Source organism: Oncorhynchus tshawytscha, linkage group LG06, assembly GCF_018296145.1.
Source record: "Oncorhynchus tshawytscha isolate Ot180627B linkage group LG06, Otsh_v2.0, whole genome shotgun sequence".
Taxonomy (NCBI): domain Eukaryota; kingdom Metazoa; phylum Chordata; class Actinopteri; order Salmoniformes; family Salmonidae; genus Oncorhynchus; species Oncorhynchus tshawytscha.
This window is the reverse complement of record NC_056434.1, coordinates 72,459,657-72,480,266: the sequence shown is the minus strand read 5'-3', so window position 1 is coordinate 72,480,266 and position 20,610 is coordinate 72,459,657. Positions and strand designations below refer to the sequence as shown.

Here is a 20,610-nt window from a genome sequence, read left to right as displayed (position 1 = left end):
GGATGGAGAGCATTTGTGAACAGCAGTTTTCAGTTCTTTCCACAGATTCTCGATTGGATTCAGGTCTGGACTTTGACTTGGCCATTCTAACACCTGGATATGTTTATTTTTGAACCATTCCATTGTAGATTTTGCTTTATGTTTTGGATCATTGTCTTGTTGGAAGACAAATCTCCGTCCCAGTCTCAGGTCTTTTGCAGACTCCATCAGGTTTTCTTCCAGAATGGTCCTGTATTTGGCTCCATCCATCTTCCCATCAATTTTAACCATCTTCCCTGTCCCTGCTGAAGAAAAGCAGGCCCAAACCATGATGCTGCCACCACCATGTTTGACAGTGGGGATAGGGTGTTCAGGGTGATGAGCTGTGTTGCTTTTACGCCAAACATAACGTTTTGCATTGTTGCCAAAAAGTTCAATTTTGGTTTCATCTGACCAGAGCACCTTCTTCCACATGTTTGGGTGTGTCTCCCAGGTGGCTTGTGGCAAACTTTAAACAACACTTTTTATGGATATCTTTAAGAAATGGCTTTCTTCTTGCCACTCTTCCATAAAGGCCAGATTTGTGCAATATACGACTGATTGTTGTCCTATGGACAGAGTCTCCCACCTCAGCTGTAGATCTCTGCAGTTCATCCAGAGTGATCATGGGCCTCTTGGCTGCATCTCTGATCAGTCTTCTCCTTGTATGAGCTGAAAGTTTAGAGGGACGGCCAGGTCTTGGTAGATTTGCAGTGGTCTGATACTCCTTCTATTTCAATATTATCGCTTGCACAGTGCTCCTTGGGATGTTTAAAGCTTGGGAAATCTTTTTGTATCCAAATCCGGCTTTAAACTTCTTCACAACAGTATCTCGGACCTGCCTGGTGTGTTCCTTGTTCTTCATGATGCTCTCTGCGCTTTTAACGGACCTCTGAGACTATCACAGTGCAGGTGCATTTATACGGAGACTTGATTACACACAGGTGGATTGGATTTATCATCATTAGTCATTTAGGTCAACATTGGATCATTCAGAGATCCTCACTGAACTTCTGGAGAGAGTTTGCTGCACTGAAAGTAAAGAAAGTAAAAGTATAATTTTGCACGCCCAATTTTTCCGTTTTTGATTTGTTAAAAAAGTTTGAAATATCCAATAAATGTCGTTCCACTTCATGATTGTGTCCCACTTGTTGTTGATTCTTCACAAAAAAATACAGTTTTATATCTTTATGTTTGAAGCCTGAAATGTGGCAAAAGGTCGCAAAGTTCAAGGGGGCCGAATACTTTCGCAAGGCACTGTATATATTTGTGGCCATATACCACAAAGAACAGCCCTCAGCTGCCGTGATATACTGGCCACATATCACAAACCCCTGAGGTGCCTTATTGATATTATAAACTGGTTACCAACATAATTAGAGCAGTAAAAAAGTATGTTTTTGTCATTCCCCTTGTACATGTCTGATATATGTCTGATATACCATGACTTTCAACCAATCAGCATTCAGGGCTCAAACCACCCAGGTTGTAATTGTAAATTAATCCCATTTGCGCATGTGCATAACTATAGATAAACCCGACAGAGTTTGAATGATGAAAGTTGGACAAAGGATCTCAATCTCTGTGCAAGACACTTTTGGACAAACTTCAAAAAACAAATGTTATGCTATTTTCTGGCAATTGTGACATTATTAAGTGCCAGATGTTAAGAGTACAAACTGTTATAAATAGCGTATTTGCGAGATTGAATTGCAATTTCAACAGGCATAGGATACAAAAAATCTGCGTTTTATAATTGTAACTCAACTTTGCCATGGTTTGCTGAGCCAGATGCGGGTAGCCTATAGCCCCTGATTGGCCAATATCTAATTTCAGGGGAAAGTCCACAAATTGACATTAAATGTGGAGAATGATACATTTGCGATTGAGCTGTGACAACGATAACAATGAATCACTTCCGATTTAATTAACTAAACATGGCCATTTAAAAATGGCATAATACTACAAGGCTACAACAACGGACTCTGGCCTCAAACCTGAACCTATAGGGGAGGGTCCGGGTGGGCATCTATCTCGGTGGGGCTCCGGTGCGGGATGCAGACCCCGTTCCGCTTGAGGCTCCCCCCACTTCGGTGGCGCATCTGGTGCAGGGATCGCCTCCGGTCCGTAGATCGTTGTTGGGGACTCCAGGCTAGGAACCCACCCTGTAAGCTCCGGACTGGGGAGCCTCCAGCCTCCGGACTGGGGACCGTCGCTGGAGGCTCTGGACTACGGACCGTCGCTGGAGGCTCCGAACTGGGGACCGTCGCTGGAGACTCCGGACTGCAGACTGTCGCTGGAGGCTCTGTGCCATTGGTCACATGGGTGCATGGAGCTGGCACAGGATAGACTGGACCGTGGAGGTGCACTGGAGTTTTGGAGCGTAGAGCTGGCACAACCCGTCGTGGCTGAATGCTCACTTTAGCCCGGCAAGTGCGGGGCACTGACACAGGACGCACTGGGCTGTGCAGGCGCACTGGAGGCATAGTGCGTACAGCCGGCGCAGGATATACTGGGCCGTGGAGGCGGGCTGGAGGTCTGGAGCGTAGAGCTGGCACAATGCGTCCTGGCTGGATGCTCACCCTAGCCAGGCAACTGTGGGGTGCTGGCAGAGGACGCACTGGGCTGTGAAGGCGCACCGGAGACACAGTGCGCAGAGCCGGTGCAGGATATCCTGGGCCAAAGAGACGCACCGGAGACCATGAGCCTGAACTGCTGAATGCCCACTCTAGCACGGCAAATGCGGGGAGCTGGCACAGAGCGCACCGGGCTGTGAATGCGCACTGGAGACACAGTGCGCATCCCCGCATAACACGGTCCCTGACCGGTCACACGCTCCCCACGGTAAGCACGGGGAGTTGGCTCAGGCCTAAACCCTGACTCCAATCTCCCCGTGTGCCTCCCCAAAATATTTTTGGGAGCTGCCTCTCAGGCTTCCGTCATTGACGTAACTCCTCGTATCGTCGCCGTTCCTCTCTCGCTGCCTCCATCTGCTCCCTTGGACGGCGATACTCTCCGGCCAGGGACCTTCTCCATCCAGGATGTTCTCCCTTGTCCACTCCTTCTGGCCACGCTGCTTGGTCCGTTTTTGGTGGGATCTTCTGTAGTAATTCAAAAAACACTCAAACAAAATAGAAAACGAAAACGCAAAGTTCTGTCAGGCCACAGTAACTAAACAGAAAACAAGATCCCACAACCTAATGGTGGGAAAGAGCTGCCTAAGTATGATCCCCAATCAGAGACAACGATAGACAGCTGCCTCTGATTGGGAACCACACTCGGCCAAAAACAAAGAAACAGAAAACAGAATTTCCCACCCGAGACACACCCTGACCTAACCAAACATAGAGAATAATAAGGATCTCTAAGGTCAGGACGTCACAATTATTACATCTGTTTGCCAGCTCCAGGTAAGCTACACAAGTGGCACAAATGGATTTGCATTGACTCCAGTGATATTGTCATTTCAATATATATTTATTGTATAAAATAGTAGGCTACAGTAGCCTGCAATGGCATAGAAATGAATAGCCAACTTGATGGTCAACAGATGCAGATGTAGCCTATCACGCTCCACATTTAATGTAATTTTCATTGTGGACTTTTTCCCCGTAACACAAGCACGCAAAGGAGTTCCATAACTTCCATTTCAAATTTCCACTCGCTCAGTGCTTCAGACCCTAGAACTGAGCAAAACCCTTCCCTTGATACTGTTATGTATAAGAAAAGTCAACATTAGAATGCAGTTTACTTTAAACCACCTCTGAGCAAATTTATATAAAGAGCTGTAGTGCACGTAAAGTTGTTTTCCAATGCTTTGTCACCATTCTATAATTTCTAGTGAGTTAATGTTTTATGGAAAAAGGGTGTCTCCATAAATCTAAATAGCCTACCTACAACTGCTAAAAATGTGTCACGACTGGCACATGTGATGGCTCTGTCTCCGTGACTCGGCTGCTTCTGCTGCAGAACCTCTCAACCAGTGCTCCCAATGCACACACACCCCTCCAGGCCCTCCCCCTCTCCACCATTCACTCACTCACTCACTCACTCAATAATGAACAACATGCTCATGCCTGATAGTCATAAGCAGCAGGTCACAGTTATATATATATACACATCTTCCTGGATGGTTGGGAGAAGTTGCTCTCGGAGGATGTGTTGGTACCATTCTTTATTCATGGCTGTGTTCTTAGGCAAAATTGTGAGTGAACCCACTTCCTTGGCTGAGAAGCAACCCCACACATGAATGGTGTCAGGATGCTTTACTGATGGCATGATACAGGACTGATGGTAGCGCTCACCTTGTCTTCTCCAGACAAGCTTTTTTCTGGATACTCCAAAAAATCAGAAAGGGGATTCATCAGAGAAAATGACTTTACCCCAGTCCTCAGCAGTCCAATCCCTGTACCTTTTGCAGAATATCAGTCTGTCCCTGATGTTTTTCCTGGAGAGAAGTGGCTTCTTTGCTGCCCTTCTTGACACCAGGCCATCCTCCAAAAGTCTTCGCCTCAATGTGTGTGTATATGCACTCACACCTGCCTGCTGCCATTCCTGAGCAAGCACTGTACTGGTGGTGCCCCGATCCCGCAGCTGAATCAACTTTAGGAGACGGTCCTGGCGCTTGCTGGACTTTCTTAGGTGCCCTGAAGCTTTCTTCACAACAATTGAACCGCTCTCCTTGAAGTTCTTGATGATCCGATAAGTGGTTGATTTAGGTGCAATCTTACTGGCGGCAATATCCTTGCCTGTGAAGCCCTTTTTGCGCAAAGCAAGGATGACGGCACGTGTTTTCTTGCAGGTAACCATGTTTGACAGAGGAAGAACAATGATTCCAAGCACCACCCTCCTTTTGAAGCTTCCAGTCTGTTATTTGAACTCAATCAGCATGACAGAGTGATCTCCTGCCTTGTCCTCGTCAATACTCACACCTGTGTTAACGAGAGAATCGCTGACATGAAGTCAGCTGGTCCTTTTGTGGCAGGGCTGAAAGGCAGTGGAATTTTTGGGGGGGATTCAGTTCATTACTTTGCAATTAATTGCAATTAATCTGATCACTCTTCATAACATTCTGGAGTATCATACAAACTGAGGCAGCAGACTGTGAAAATTAATATTTGTGTCATTCTCAACTTTTGGCCACGACTGTAGCTTAAGAAACAAGGTTAATGAAATTAATAACAGATGACATTAATATTCTGACTATCTCGGACACTCACTTAGACAATACCTATATAATATTTACAGAATAGACAGAAATGGGAGGGAGGGGGTACCTAGTCAGTTGTACAACTAACTGCATTCAACTGAAATGTGTCTTCTGCATTTAACCCAACCCCTCCGAATCAGAGAGGTGCTTGGGGCTGTCTTAATCAAAATTACGGATTGCCTCTTATCCGCTCGTCGTCCCCTTATGCCTTAGTTTGTACATCTCAATTGTCAGTAGAGACCACATTTGTTTTAGCAAGTCAGCCATATCAGCTATGTTTTTTTAAAAGGCAGAAAACGGGGCTGAATGAACTGTTTCGCTGCCAGACAAGGCTCTGCTGATAGCCATGTGTAACAGTGGTAAGGTGATGGGACTGCTGTTGGGACTCTGTTGTTGTGACAGCTTTATCTTTGTCACCGTTATAGTCCAATTAATGTATTGTTTAGTGTTGTGTAGTGTCTTTGCTGGTATGTATCTACATTTTTTGTTTTTGTTTGCCTCACCAAAATCGCCACTGTATATATATTTTAAGACAAATTCAATGGTGGCCGCGACATCTTTTTCAAAGTAGCCCAATTTAGCGAGAAAACCGTGAACATGACAACACTGCTCACAGGTGTTGCTGTGTTCTTACACAACCTGGTCTCAGAGCATTTCGTATTATTCTGTAACTAAATCCAAGACACTCCATTTAGTATGATACAGTGCATTTGGAAAGTATTCAGACCCCTTGACTTTTTCCACATTTTGTTACGTTACAGCCCTATTTTAAAATTATTTAAATAGATTTTCTCTCATCAATCTACACACACTACCCCATAATTATAAAGCAAAAACTGTTTTTTATTAATTTTTGCAAAAGTATAATAAAGAACTGAAATATCAATATTCAGACCCTTTACTCAGTACTTTGTTGAAGCACCTTTGGCATCGATTACACTCTCGAGTCTTCTTGGGTATAACGCTACAAGCTTGGCACACCTGTACTTGGGGAATTTCTCCCATTCTTCTCTGCAGATCCTCTCAAGCTCTGTCAGGTTGGATGGGGAGCATCACTGCACAGCTATTTTCAGGTGCCTCCAGAGATTTTTGATCGTGCTATCTACCCAAGATGGTGTAGCAGTCAGACATCTTTGTCTTGTCTCGTCCCATGTGTATATATCTTTTTCTTCGCATTCTTTTCATATTTTTCCTAAACATCAACTTCAAAATACTCTCCTGCAACTCGCCTCACCCAATGTGGTGTGGATCTGTTCGTTTTTTCCTAAAGTATTTCTATTTACCTCCGAACTGGAATACCTCAACTGAAGCTAGCTAGCTAACTAGCTACCAGCTATCAGTCAGCTAACCACTGCTAGAGGTCATCAGCTAACCTTTAGCTCGGAAAGCTCTTGCCAGTTCGTACAACGCGTTTCAAACCAGAGCATACCGCACCTATTTTTCTCTCCATATCCCCGAATTCCTACCACAAACTCTGAACCTTTTCACCTGGATCATCACAGCTAGCTAACCGCAACCCGGGTTGACTACTCCTGGCTAACGTTTCCGTCCCAGGGCTAGCACCAACTAGCCTGGGGTTAGCCCATGCTAACCCCATTTCCCGGCTCACTCCTGGGCTACAATATCCGGACCCCTTCTACTTCCGGTACGGGGCACGGAACCCCGCCGGTCCTCTACGACTGGAATACCGACATAATCTGCCTGAGGATTCCAACAGGCCCCTCAGGCACAACGTCCACTGAAGGCCCATTCTGCTAACCTGCTAGGCCTGCTAGCTACCTAGAGTTACTTGGAACCCTACTAATTCCACGACTGGTCTATCGACGTCATCGCACGAAGAGGCAAAAACAGACTTACCCCCATCGCGACTTCCCCAATAGGCTAACTTGTTATCCCCGGTCTGCTAACTGCTACATTGCCTGCCCCGTTCTGCTAACTGCTAGCTTGCCTGCCCTGGTCTGCTAACTGCTAGCCCCTACTAACTGCTTGCTTGCTAACCCGGTCTGCTAACTGCTAGCTTGTTTAGCCCCGGCCTACTAACTGTTAGCATGTTAGCATCGGCCTACTAACTGTCTGAATCGCCGTGTCCCTAGTCAGCCCAACCACTCACTGGACCAATATGTTCACTTAGCTACGCATGCCTCTCTCTAATATCAATATGCCTCGTCTATTACTGCTCAATATGCCTTAACCAACCATGTTGTCCCACCTCCTACTTATGAGATGACATCACCTGGTTTAAACGACTATATCTCTTTCATCATTACTCAATGCCTAGGTTTACCTCCAATGTACTCACATCCTACCTTACCTTTGTCTGTACACTATGCCTTGAATCTATGCTATCGTGCCCGGAAACCTGATCCTTTTACTCTGTGTTCCGAACTTGCTAGACGGCAGTTCATATAGCATTTAGCCGTACCCTTATCCGAATTCTCCTCTGTTCCTCTGGTGATGTAGACTTGGATAGTAATACAGCACTCTGCAGGCTATCTTTGCAGTAGATTGCAACACCGCCACCGGAAGTGGCTTCCGTCTGGCCACTCTACCATAAAGGCCTGATTTGGTGGAGTGCTGCAGATATGGTTGTCCTTCTGGAAGGTTCTCCCATCTCCACAGAGGAACTCTTGAGCTCTGTCAGAGTGACCATCGAGTTCTTGGTCACCTCCCTGACCAAGAACTTTCTTACCCGATTGCTCAGTTTGGCCAGGCGGCCAGCTTTAGGAAGAGTGTTGGTGGTTCCAAACGTCTTATAACTTTGTTGCTACCCTTCACCAGATCTGTGCCTCGACACAATCCTGTCTCGGAGCTCTACGGACAATTCCTTCAACCTCATGGCTTGGTTTTTGCTCTGACATGCACTGTCAACTGTGGGACCTTTATATAGACGGTTGTGTGCCTTTCCAAATCATGTCCAATGAATTGAATTCACAACAGGTGGACTCCAATCAAGTTGTAGAAACATCTCAAGGATGATCAATGGAAACAGGATGCACCTGAGCTCAATTTTGAGAGTCATATCAAAGGGTCTGAATAATTACAGTTGAAGTCGGGAAGTTTACATACACTTAGGATGGAGTCATTCAAGTTCGTTTTTCAACCACTCCACAAATTCCTTGTCAACGAACTATAGTTTTGGCAAGTTGGTTAGGACATCTACTTTGTGCATGACAGAAGTCATTTTTCAACAATTGTTTACAGACAGATTATTTCAGTTATAATTCACTGTATCAAAATTACAGTGGGTCAGAAGGTTACATACACTAAGTTGACGAAACAAAACTAAAACTGTTTGGCCATAATGACCGTTGTTATGTTTGGAAGAAAAATGGGGAAGGCCGAACTACACCATCCCAACCGTGAAGCACGGGGGTGGCAGCATCATGTTGTGGGGGTGCTTTGCTGCAGGAGGGACTGGTGCACTTCAAAATAGATGGCATCATGAGGTAAGAAAATTATGTGGATATATTGAAGCAACATCTCAAGACATCAGTCAGGAAGTTAAAGCTTGGTCACAAATGGATCTTCCAAATGGAGAATGACCCCAAGCATGCTTCCAAAGTTGTGGCAAAATGGCTAAAGGACAACAAAGTTAAGGTATTGGAGTGGCCATCACAAAGCTCTGACCTCAATCCTATAGAAAACTTGTGGGCAGAACTGAAAAGGCGTGTGCGAGCAAGGAGGCCTACAAACCTGACACAGTTACACCAGCTCTGTCAGAAGGAATGGGCCAAAATTCACCCAACATATTGTGGGAAGCTTGTGGAAGGCTACCTGAAACATTTGACCCAAGTTAAACAATTTAAAGGCAATGCTACCAAATACTAATTGAGTGTATGTAAACTTCTGACCCACTGGGAATGTGATGAAAGAAATAAAAGCTGAAATAAATAATTCTCTCTACTATTATTCTGACATTTCACATTCTTAAAATAAAGTGGTGATCCTAACTGACCTAAAACAGGGAATTTTTACTCTGATTAAATGTCAGGAATTGTGATAAACTGAGTTTAAATGTATTTGGCTAAGGTGTATGTGATCTTCTGACTTCAATTGTATGTAAATAAGGTATTTCTGGGTAGCCTAGTGGTTAGAGCGTTGGACTAGTAACCGGAAGTTTGCAAGTTCAAATCCCCGAGCTGACAAGATACAAATCTGTCGTTCTGCCCTGAACAGGCAGTTAACCCACTGTTCCTAGGCCGTCATTGAAAATAAGAATTTGTTCTTAACTGACTTGCCTAGTAAAATAAATAAAAATACATTTGCTAAAATTTCCAAACCTCTTTTCGCTTTGTCATTATGGGGTATTGTGTGTAGATTTGTGAGGAACATGTTTTATTTCATCCAATTTAGAACAAGGCTGTAAGGTAACAAAATGGGGAAAAATGGGAAGGGATCTGACTACTTTCCGAAAACACTGTATGTCACGTTTGGTAGTGTTACATAAGACTGATGGTTACTTAAAGGCAAAAACGAAAGTAGAGTGGTTAGTGTGGGTGGATAGGAGGGTGGGACGGAGGGTATATAACATGAATGGCTAGCAACCCAAAGGTTGTGAGTTTGAATATCATCATGGGCAACTTTATCATTTTAGCTAATTAGCAACTTTTCAATTACTTAACATGTAAGCTAACCCTTCCCCTAACCTTAACCATTCACCTAACCTTAATCCTTTAACCTAACTCCTAAACTTAACATTTACCCTAACCCCTAGCCTAGCTAACATTAGCTAACATTAGCCACCTAGCCAGAATTTGTAACATACAAGTTTAGCAAATTTGTAAAATATTGTAGGTTTTGCAAATTTGTAACATATAATATGAATTGTAATTCGTAGAAAATATCATATGGATGATGGACATCCACAAATGAATACATACCATACAAAATGTAGTGGTTCTGATTTAAGTACAGACGAATACGAAATTCCCTGAGACCAGGTTGTCTTACAGGGTAAATAAGCAGTTTGTTCATCAGTGAATATAAGTAAGCCTTTTATGGATGAGGGGTATTTGGAGCTAGAAGTTAGTTTACTGGAGTTAGATTAATCACTTTATCACTGACAAAGTGCTAGTGGTCCATGAAGCTAGAGGTAGTGTCCCTGTAGTCATATTAAGGAAGATAGAAAATGATGTCCAGATTCAGGGTAAAATATAATCTTGTGGAAGCTAAGGACTAGCTTAATATCATGGTGTGTGTTGCCATACATTATATGTCATGGTGTGAGAAATAGAATACGTGTCGTCTCATACAAATAACATTGGGAATGAAGATGAAATTGAATTCAACTCGCATGGGAATAGAATATTGCTCTCTAGTAAAAATGGACAATTGGTCAACATGTACTGGATGAAAAAACTCATTGTAACATTTGATTAAAACATAACATGTATTGTGGAAAAGACACCTTTTTACTCCTTTAAATCACTCATGCATGCCATGTTATACTGGTCAATGTGAACTGAAACTATTTTTTTTTTTTTAGCAATTTGATTCTTCTAGGGCTGTCTTGACCCTATTGTACACGGCTTTCCTAACCTGTTTGTTTTTGTCAACAATCACACGCACATAGAGCTTACTTTTTTTGTTTTACTTGTCACCGTAGATGTTATCTGGGGCTGCACATGGTCTCCATCTGTGGATAGGAATAGTTTTCAATCAGGCTAGATCAGATTTGTACAATCTGGCCATTGAAGCAGCCAGCCAAACAGGCCAGGGTTTATTCAAGGGCGACGCAGGTGAATGTAGGTTTGTTTAACCTCTGGTCATTCTAAAGCAGCACTAGCGACAGCATTGAAACAACATTTACACTAAACAAAATAGTAATGTCTACCTGTATGTCTTTGAGTGGCACTGCTTACAGTTTATGTATATTCACTGATACCCACTTGTGTGTTACATACTACAGTTGCGGCCAAATATATAGAAACCCTTTTCTTAAATAATTCCAGATTTCTTCTAAAATAAAATAAAGCAACTTTGTGACCACACCTTGTTATTGGAGTTTCAACATTGCAGAATTTAATTTGACCATTTTTAATTCAGAGAATAAAGATGAATGACGAGAACAAAGTTGTACACACCCCCGGAGCTAGTACTTGGTTGTACAGCATTTGGCCGAGACAATTGAAGACAAACGCTACATGTAGCCACCAATGAGCTTGCTGCACCTTTCTGCTGGCAATTTGGCCCACTTTTCGGGCTGAAAATTGCTCTAATTCAACCCAGTGTCCAAAACATGTGTCTCTGTTGAAGGTTGTGGGTTTTCCAGCAGGAAAACAACCCCAAACGCACATTAAAAAACCCACCCAGGAATGGTTCAAAAGAGATGCTGGACTGTTCTGGAGTGGCCAGTGAAGTGTCCAGGTCTGAATCACATCCTAAACCTATGGCAAGATCTGAAAACAGCAGTTGATTGAGGGCACCCTGCAAACATTGAAGAATTAGAGCAGTTTGCTACTGAAGAGTGGACCAGTAGAAAGGTGCAGCAAGCTCACTGATGGCTACAAGAAACATTTCTTGGCAGTTTAACTTGGCCAAAGGCTGTACTAGCTCCGGAGTGTCTATAATTTTGGATGTGTCAAACTTACGGTTACAATAATTGAATTGGTTCTGCAATGTTGAAAATCCATAACGGGGTGTGAATTTCAGCAGTTTTTAGACGAAGAAATAGAGAATTATTTAAGAAAAGTGTAAGGGGGTCTGTACAGTATATCCAGATGCATGTGTTAAGCATTGTTGAGTTTGTGGACCCATTAAATCTTACATTTTCATAGATAGAACAATAGGTTCTGTTTACCATCTCCATGAGGCGAGATACAGATAACTGCCAAAATAAAGGAAACACCAACATAGTGTCTTAATAGGGCGTTGGGCCACAACGAGCCACCAGAACTGCTTCAATGCCCCTCGGCATTGATTCTATAAGTGTCTGAAACCCTATTGGAGGGATGCAACACCATTTTTCCATGAGAAATTCCATAATTTGGTGTTTTGTTCATGGTGCTGGAAAAGGCTGTCTCGGGTGCTGTGCCAGAATCCTACATACGTTTTCAATTAATCCCACTGTTCTTTGTGAAACATCAGAAAGTTGAGCAGTCTTCGTCACTGAAGCTCCTGCCAAACATGCCCCAACAATCACCCCTCTTTCAAAGTCACTTCTTCTAGCCATGGTTGCCAAAATAATGGGCAACTAGGCATTTGCATACATGACCCCAAGCATAATGGAATGTTAATAGCTTAATTAACTCAGGAACCACACCTATGTGGAAGCACCTGCTTACTGTGTTTGCCCCATTTACTCAAGCGTTTCCTTTATTTTGGATGTTCACCTTAGTAAAGGAGGGCAGAACTAAGCTCCTTTCTTAGTTGTGATTGGTGGATGCATTTGATAGGCCTGGAGGCAGGGTCTATACCCAAGTAAGCAAAGGCTGTACTAATACCTCTAATTATGGGTCTGCTGCTTACGCATGGATCATCCAAAAACAGTGAAGCTTGGAGTTCATAGTGGTAATAATAATGTGCAGATTCATCTGTTAAAGGTCTGCTCTGACCCAAAGGAGAATGGAGGGAAAGGCGGGGGGATGCTAAGTGCCTCCACATTATTAACATTTAGCTAATTCACTGAGCTGAAATGTTTGGCATGTTAAAATCGTGAAACATTGTACAGCCCTTCCTCTCTATCCCTCCTTTCTTTTCTTTCTTTCTTTCTTTCTTTCTTTCTTTTCTTTCTTTCTTTCTTTCTTTCTTTCTTTCTTTTTCTCTATTTCTTACCTTTCTCTGTCTGGGACTGCTGATCACACTAATACATAATCTGCAAATTCCCTTCTGTTTTGTTGGTTGTGTGTTTTAAAGGTGGTTAAAGTTACATTTGAACTTTGCAAGAGTATGGATCCTGCTCCAGGTTTCCACATTTTGGAAAATTGCCATTTATTCTTAGATCTCATGAGGTTAAGATGTGTATCATGTTGTTACCTTTGTCCTGAGGTTTTTGATCAAATGGAGTGTATGTGTGCACTACAGTGAATTATATACATATGTTCTTAGACCCCAGAATCCAGGCCAAGGCCAAATAAACCATTATTCAAATAACACTCTATGGATCAACCATAGAGTACAGTATAAGTGCCCTCCCTTAGAAAAGATCTAGTCCCCATGGCAACCCTATTCTCAGGTATGTTGCCCAAGATACAACTCCAAACATCCAACATTTCACACTGGATGCCCACTGGACAATGAGGATAGGTAGAAACTAGAATGTGGGATGACCCCCTTTCATCAACATCATGCTATACACATGCCAGGTTTTAGCATATTTAAATCTAGCTTTATTTCAGATGACCTCAGCTCTTTATATTGATATGATTTGTTAAAAAATATAAATGTCTCTAGACAGGGCCAGTTGTCTTAACCATGACTTAATCAGTCTGGATGGAATCGAAGACATTTGCAGTGAAATCATAATGGAAATGGTAATAGAACATGTCAGCACAGAATCTGGGGAGCTCAGCTATACAGTACAGGGGGAGAAGCTAATCACTTTCAGATGGCCAGAGAGTCCATTATCAATAATGAGCTCATTGTGTGTGGATGTTTCACTGGGGGTTACCCTGGGTTTCCTTGACCAAAACAAGGAGATGAGACTAATTGAGGAAATCTGTTTGTGATTAGAGAGAATCACCATTGACTCTATAGCCCCCCCATAGCCCCAAAGCAAAATATTGTTGATTCACCAGAACCACCACACAGATGAAAATGTTTACATTTCAGCCGTAGAAGTGCAGTGACATAAATATGTAACTTTTTGCTGACACAATACAACTTTGAGGTATGATTAATGTTGGAATCATCAAAGAACCTTAAGATATTTCAAGTGTCTAAAACATAGTTGTTGTTTTTTTGTCCTCCTTGGTAATGACATGATTCGCAGAAGGTGTGTGTCAATAGTTTAGCAGTCACCTGAAGCATAATGTCTACAGAAGGGGTTCTCAAATGCCTGACGACAGACTGAATTCTTCCGCTGCTCGATGTTCGCTACATACTTCAGTCTGAGACTGCAATCATTAAAGTTGTTCAAACGTCCGTGGGCGTGGCGTAGCGTTTGGCTGGAGCAAGCGGTTTGGGTAGGCAGGCAAGCTTCTCCGCTGACCTAGGGGACATTGTGCCCTTAGCAGCACAAAGTGCTTCTAAGGGCACAATGTGTATGTGAACTGTGTATGTGAACTGTAGTACAGTGGCACAAAGTGCTGACCCTGCCTGCCTTTGCAGATATTTGTCACCTCAGTGAGTTCCATCTTCTTTCCACTATGGAAGGAGGTCCAAGAATCAGAAACATCTGGCTTTGGGCCAGAGAATCCAACTTGGGGTTCCAAAATTCTACGTGCACAGCTCATCTTACATTTGCCATCTCCGAGGCTGAGAGTTCATTGAAACATATAGCCTTCCACTACACACCAGAGGAGCTATAGGACGACGGGCTCGTTATAATGGCTGGAATGGAATAAATGGAACGGTATCAAACAAATGGAAACCACATGTTTGACTCTGTTCCATTTATTCCATTACAGCCATTACAATGAAACCGTCCTCCGATAGCTCCTCCCACCAACCTCCTCTGCTACACACCAATACAGTGCCCAACCCCCCATCCCACTATACACATACTGTACACACATACACCTATGCGCCACTATCTCAGCTGGGATAACACTCCTTAAAAGCTCATTGATGTGTATTCTCCCCAGAGCCCTCACCCTTTCTTCCCCTGATAAACGAAAGCCCCTCTCTCTCCTTTTTGGGACAGACAAAGCTGCCCCTCTCCCCCTCCCTCTCTCCCCCAGGCAGCCCCTCTGTTTCATGATATATGACCTCACTTACTCAATCTGGACAGATCATAGGCCCTTGAGTCATGCATACTTACTGCAAATCCCCCCACCACACACACACACAAAGACACACACACAGGCCACTTGGGAGCACTGACCTTGTAGAGGTTACAGCCGTACTCTCAGTAAAGCCCAGTGAGCCCCCTAATCCAGTTCCACTACGCCAAGGAATGAATCAAACGCTCTCAGGCAACTCACAGCTGCACACCACTGTCTCAACTGATGTTTTAAAAGTCTATAAAAGGTATAGGATTCCTGAATTACTGTGAATGATTTAGCTTTAATTGCCTTTAGTGAACTGGACTGTGCTCTATCTTTCCTGCTATTGCATTTGGGTCCTTCTGAAAATATGCCCGTGTGAATGAAATGTAATTTAGTTATAGGACGTTTTCCGCTTTCCAAGTTGGAAAGGTTGTTTAAATTGGCTGGGGAATATAGGAGAACATTTAGAATCTGGGCAGCATCAGACTAATCATGTGTTTCTATGTTAGCAGGTGCTCTCTGTGTTTAATGAGTGGGAAATAGTCATCAGTGGTCCAGACCTACATTCCTGCATTAGTATAGGCTAAACTATCATCCTCCTCCCTTTCACCCTCCAGCCCAGCACACAGCCCAGACAAGACTGGACTAACAGCACCAGAGACCAATGCTTGATGGGCCGTTTATGTATCTTCTTCCATGAGGTTAAATAACCTTTATAGGTACAATATAATGGTAATGTGTTTATTGGCTGATTTAAATTTTTCCCCTGCCGTATCCTGGAGTTTCTACCTCTCCAAAATGTCACATTCTAATCCTTAGCAACTGGTTTTACTAGGTTGTGGTCAGTCAGTTAGTCCCTCAGTTTCTGTTTGTTCCTCTTTTTATATTTGGAGTCAGTTTTGGGAAGGGTCTTAGGTGGATTATAACTAAGCTGCTTTCCAAAGTGACCTCTCAAATCAAATCAAATTGTATTTGATACATGCGCCAAATCCAACAGAAATGCTTTCTTACAAGCCCTTAACCAACAATGCCGTTTTAAGAACATCGAGTTAAAATCATATTTACTAAATAAAATAAAATAAAAAAGTAACACAATAAAACAAGAAATGACTCCTTTACCTTTTTGTTTCATGTTTGCGGTTCGATGATTGACGGGCTGTGGTTTTCAATGGCCACAAATATGAGAACTACAAACGTTTACTTTTTGAAGTTTGCCCCAAGGATTAAAATCTATGGTTTTAAATGGTCACATTCATGAGGTCAACCACTGCACCGACCACTGTTAATAACATTAGTGTATAATGTGTTGTTCACCTGATTTGAGTGGAGTTGTAGTCACTTAATCACGTCTATTTTCTAATTTACTCAAAATGTGATCACAATTTTCTTTTGCTATTCAGAAACTTCAAAGACTTGAACTTTGCTGTTTTTTGTGAAACGTTTTTAAATAGTGGATAATCACCATTAGTCCTCATACGCCCTATTATAAAACCATCGGAGCGTATCCAAATGAACCAGTAAAAATGGGAACGCCAAAGTGGCACTCGTTAGGCGACAGTGAATGTCTGAATGCCTTTGCCTAATTTTCTGGCACAATGGCTTCAAACAGGTTCCAGAGGACAAAAGATGCAAGCCTGCACCTGTCTGTGTGTGATTGATGTTTTAATGAGTGAGGTTGTGAAACACCAAGGCACTCAGTCTGAGAGGAACCAAGCTCTAAACCCCCAACTATGAGGGTAATCACACTTGGCTTAGGATCAGCTCTATTAAAAGAAAAACATTGGCCAGTGATATGGTGTATGTGCCATTGAAATAATGTAAAGTCATACATCAAATAGTATGAATGCTTTTCGTGAAGGGTTGCAAAATCGAAGAGGGAGATGAGAGAGGCTGTACCCTGGGTCTGGGTGCTGTTGCTAGGGAACTTTGTTGTGAAAATACTGTATATGTTCCTCTCTTGTGTACAATCATGTCCTATACCTGGTGTGAGCCCAAATTGACCATTAAGTTAGTTTGGTGAAGATCTCATTGTGTGACTTCAGGCCTTGGTCTTCCCCTTGTGTCTCATGTCTATAGTTGCAAAAATACGGTAACTTTCACAAAATCCCCAGGTTTTCCAGAAATTCCAGTTAGAGGATTCCTGGAATTTCTGCTCATTTTTGTCATATTCCAGGAATGTTCCAACTGGGATTTCTGGAAAGCCTGGGAATTTTGAGAGTTACCGGAATTTTGCACCCCTACTCATGTCATTCTAGCCCAATCTCCTTTGTAATCTAAATGGAGAGGATTCAGATGATTAATAGGTGTAAATGATACTAATATGTAGTGTATTTGAACTGTATTCACTGTTGGGGAGACTGAATGTGCATGTGAACTGTAGTACAGTGGCACAATTATTTTGGGGCCCCATCACGACGTGGACAGAAATAGTGGTGCTAAGTTTAAGACTGTGGCTGTTGTTAGTGGACACCGTTCACACAGGAAGTAATTACGACAAAGGAGTTTATCATCTGGGTCCAACCTACCAGAGATTTGCTGCCTCCGTGTGATAAAGAGGGAGTGTGAGGTAGCAAGTCTCCTCTGGCTCTTCTTCTCTATTTCTCCCTCGTTTTTTTACTCCCTCTCTTCCTTTCTCTATATTTCTCTCCGTCACACACACCCTCTCACTGTCTCTCTCACACTTCCCTTCGCACGCTATCCTTTGCGCTCTCTCTTTTGTACAGTGAGTGGACCCTGCCTCTTAGGTCAGTCAACCCCTTTCCACTCTTCTCACATGTCCAATCTGGCTAATTTTAGCCCAGGTTCAGAGGGGCAGGTTAATTTTGGCTGCTGCCTGTCCCCTGTCCCTAAGCGTGCTATGATGCAGATCCGTTTGTACCAACCAGAGGTTTATTTTCTCTGCTAAGGCGGTCTATGAACGGCCATGTGACTCTCACTCAACGGTTTGCCAATTTAGTTCAAGGGAGGCTATTTATTAGTGTTGAGCACAGCCAAAGGAAAGGTGATACTGTTGGCTCTTCAATGTCTGCCCCTCTCAGTTGCAGTATTGGCCATCTCTTTAACACCCAAACACATAGTTCAATGGCTACAGTGGACATACTGTACATAAAGTCACTGTGACTGTGTGTTATGTAAAGTTGTCATATAGCTTTTTGAAACATGTTTATGCATACATGTGTTTTACTCGTAGAAGATACTTCACCATCCCAAATACTTTCACATTAAAGCATTAAGTTCCAATACATTGTGTGTACACTCACATTCCATGAGGATTGTTTGAGGCTGATGAATAAGGATATATACTTCAACACTTTTATTTCTAAACACAGAAAAATGCACATTTAGGTATTTGCAGGAGGCAAATAGCCTAGCAGTTAGTGTTGGGCCAGTAACTAAAAGGTAGTTGGTTCAAATACCCGAGCCGACAAGGTGAAAAATCTGTCTGTGCCCTTGAGCAAGGCACTTAACCCTAATTTGCTCCAGGGGTGACGTACTACTATATCTGACCTTGCAAAACAGCACTTTTCACTGCACCTTTCCGCTGTGTGTGACATTAAAAAAAATACAAAATTGTTTTAGTTGTGCATTTATGTGATAGTATGTTTCATAACATTGAGTAAAGTGGATCTTGAATGTGAAAGAAAGAAAACTGAAAAGCTTTTAGTAAACAGCTCATAATACCAGTATTCCAGAAAACTGCACTTCAGTGTACAAATGGGAGGATTGTACTAACATAGCAAGTTCTTTACAAAGCTTTGACCCTTTGCTGCATATTATAAGAAAAGTGTTAATCAGATGATTGATCACTCTGTGTTTGTTTCTCTCTCTGTCCCTACAGACAGTGAGATGGTGCCTCTAGAATGCCTGCGTCCTCGCTCCTTCACCACCGCCCACAGAGCATCGCTACGGCGGGACCCAGATGACCTTTCTATTAGCCTGTGTGACCTCAGCCTCCAGCAGCAGGAGCAGGAAGAAGAGGAGCGCCTTCACCCCCTCAGCTCCACCTCTTGTTCCATCCCCCAGAACTCCCTCAACTCCCAGCAGTGCTCCCTGCTCCCCTCGCTCCTCGACAGCGATCTCCACTTCCACCCGCTCCGAGGTGCCCACATCAAGGCCCTCGATGAGCACACGGTGTCCCGGGGCGTGGAGCATCGCAGCGGTGATGAGAGGACCTTGGTGTTCACCAGCCGGCCCCTGCGTTGCGGAGAGAGCGTGTTCGTGAAAGTGACTAAGACGGGTGCCACACGTCTCGGTTCACTCTCCTATGGCGTGACGTCGTGCGACCCGGCTTGGCTTCGTCCGAGTGACCTACCATACAGCCCGGAGTCCCTGGTCGACCGCAAGGAATTCTGGGCGGTGTGTCGGGTGGGGGCACCCCTGCAGAGTGGTGACATCCTGGGTTTCGTGGTGAACGTGGAGGGGGAGGTGTTTCTGAGCCACAATGGAATCAACGCAGGGATGCAGGTGTGTGTGGACAACTCCAGACCTCTGTGGATGTTCTTCGGTCTGCATGGAGCCGTCACACAACTCAAGATCCTAGGTAAGTTCACTGAACAGTTTTGTAAAACAGTTATAATGTAATAATTCTGTTTGACATTCATGTCATTGTTATTACGTGCTTAAAGTAAGATTACAGTATAAACTGGGTTAATACATGCTAATCTGTTGCTGTATAGTCATTCTCATTGACTCAAAGACATCATATTAATCTTTGTTCAAGTTTGTCTGAAAATTGTGAGACTTTTCAGTCTTTTTTCCCATTAAGAAACTATTTCAGTGTCTGATCCTTGAATGACCTGTGGAGGATGGATTCTTACATAGCCAAGTCATGAACTAGTTTTCCTCTTCCTCTGTTCCTTGTTGCACTCTGACTTTTTATCAACTCGTATATCTCACTTGGCATTTAGCTTCTCCTCCCACAGTTTGTACATTTAGGCGAGCGTTCCATCTTCAGTTCTACTCCTATGAACTCACTTGTTATCGGAAGTGGCTCCAACAGATGGAAGTTTACCGCAGCTCACTTGCTGATTGGGAAATTAATCCTAGCCTAGCCTAGTCGAATGGATCCATTCAGTTTTGACTCTAGGCAACTATAAGGGTCAATTAGAACATGGTGCACTAATGTATTTGCATAGTAGTTGGGCACATTAAAAAGCTGTTACTCTCCACACGCACGCACACAGACACACACACACACTTACTGTATGACCATAAGAACACTCTAATTCCCTAGCTGTAAGTCATCTCAGGTGCAGACTAACACATCATGCCCAATCTGTACATACCATGACAAGCTTGTCCGGATGAGGAGGCCAAAGGGGGGAAACCCTGTCTTGATTGAATCCAGTAAAAGGCTGGTTTTAGGACCAGCCCATGATAAATGAACAGTAGAATAACATGTTATAAATAATGGCTGACAGGAAAGGGTGCTGTTGGAAATGGGGAATTAATGGCGAAATGCATGTGGAGGTTTGTGGTCGTATTTAATTTCACTTGGCTTTGCAGTGATTCTCCTGT

At 43.3% G+C, this 20,610-nt stretch overlaps 1 protein-coding gene across 1 annotated transcript in view; it reads left to right on the top strand.

The window, feature by feature from the left end:
- LOC112253048 (E3 ubiquitin-protein ligase NEURL1) overlaps positions 1 to 20,610 on the top strand; it is a 54,236-nt gene that overhangs the window by 26,357 nt on the left and 7,269 nt on the right. The window contains exon 4 of the mRNA XM_024424916.2: positions 18,932 to 19,633. Coding sequence (XP_024280684.1) covers positions 18,932 to 19,633 — 702 coding nt within the window. The remainder of the gene's footprint in view (positions 1 to 18,931; positions 19,634 to 20,610) is intronic.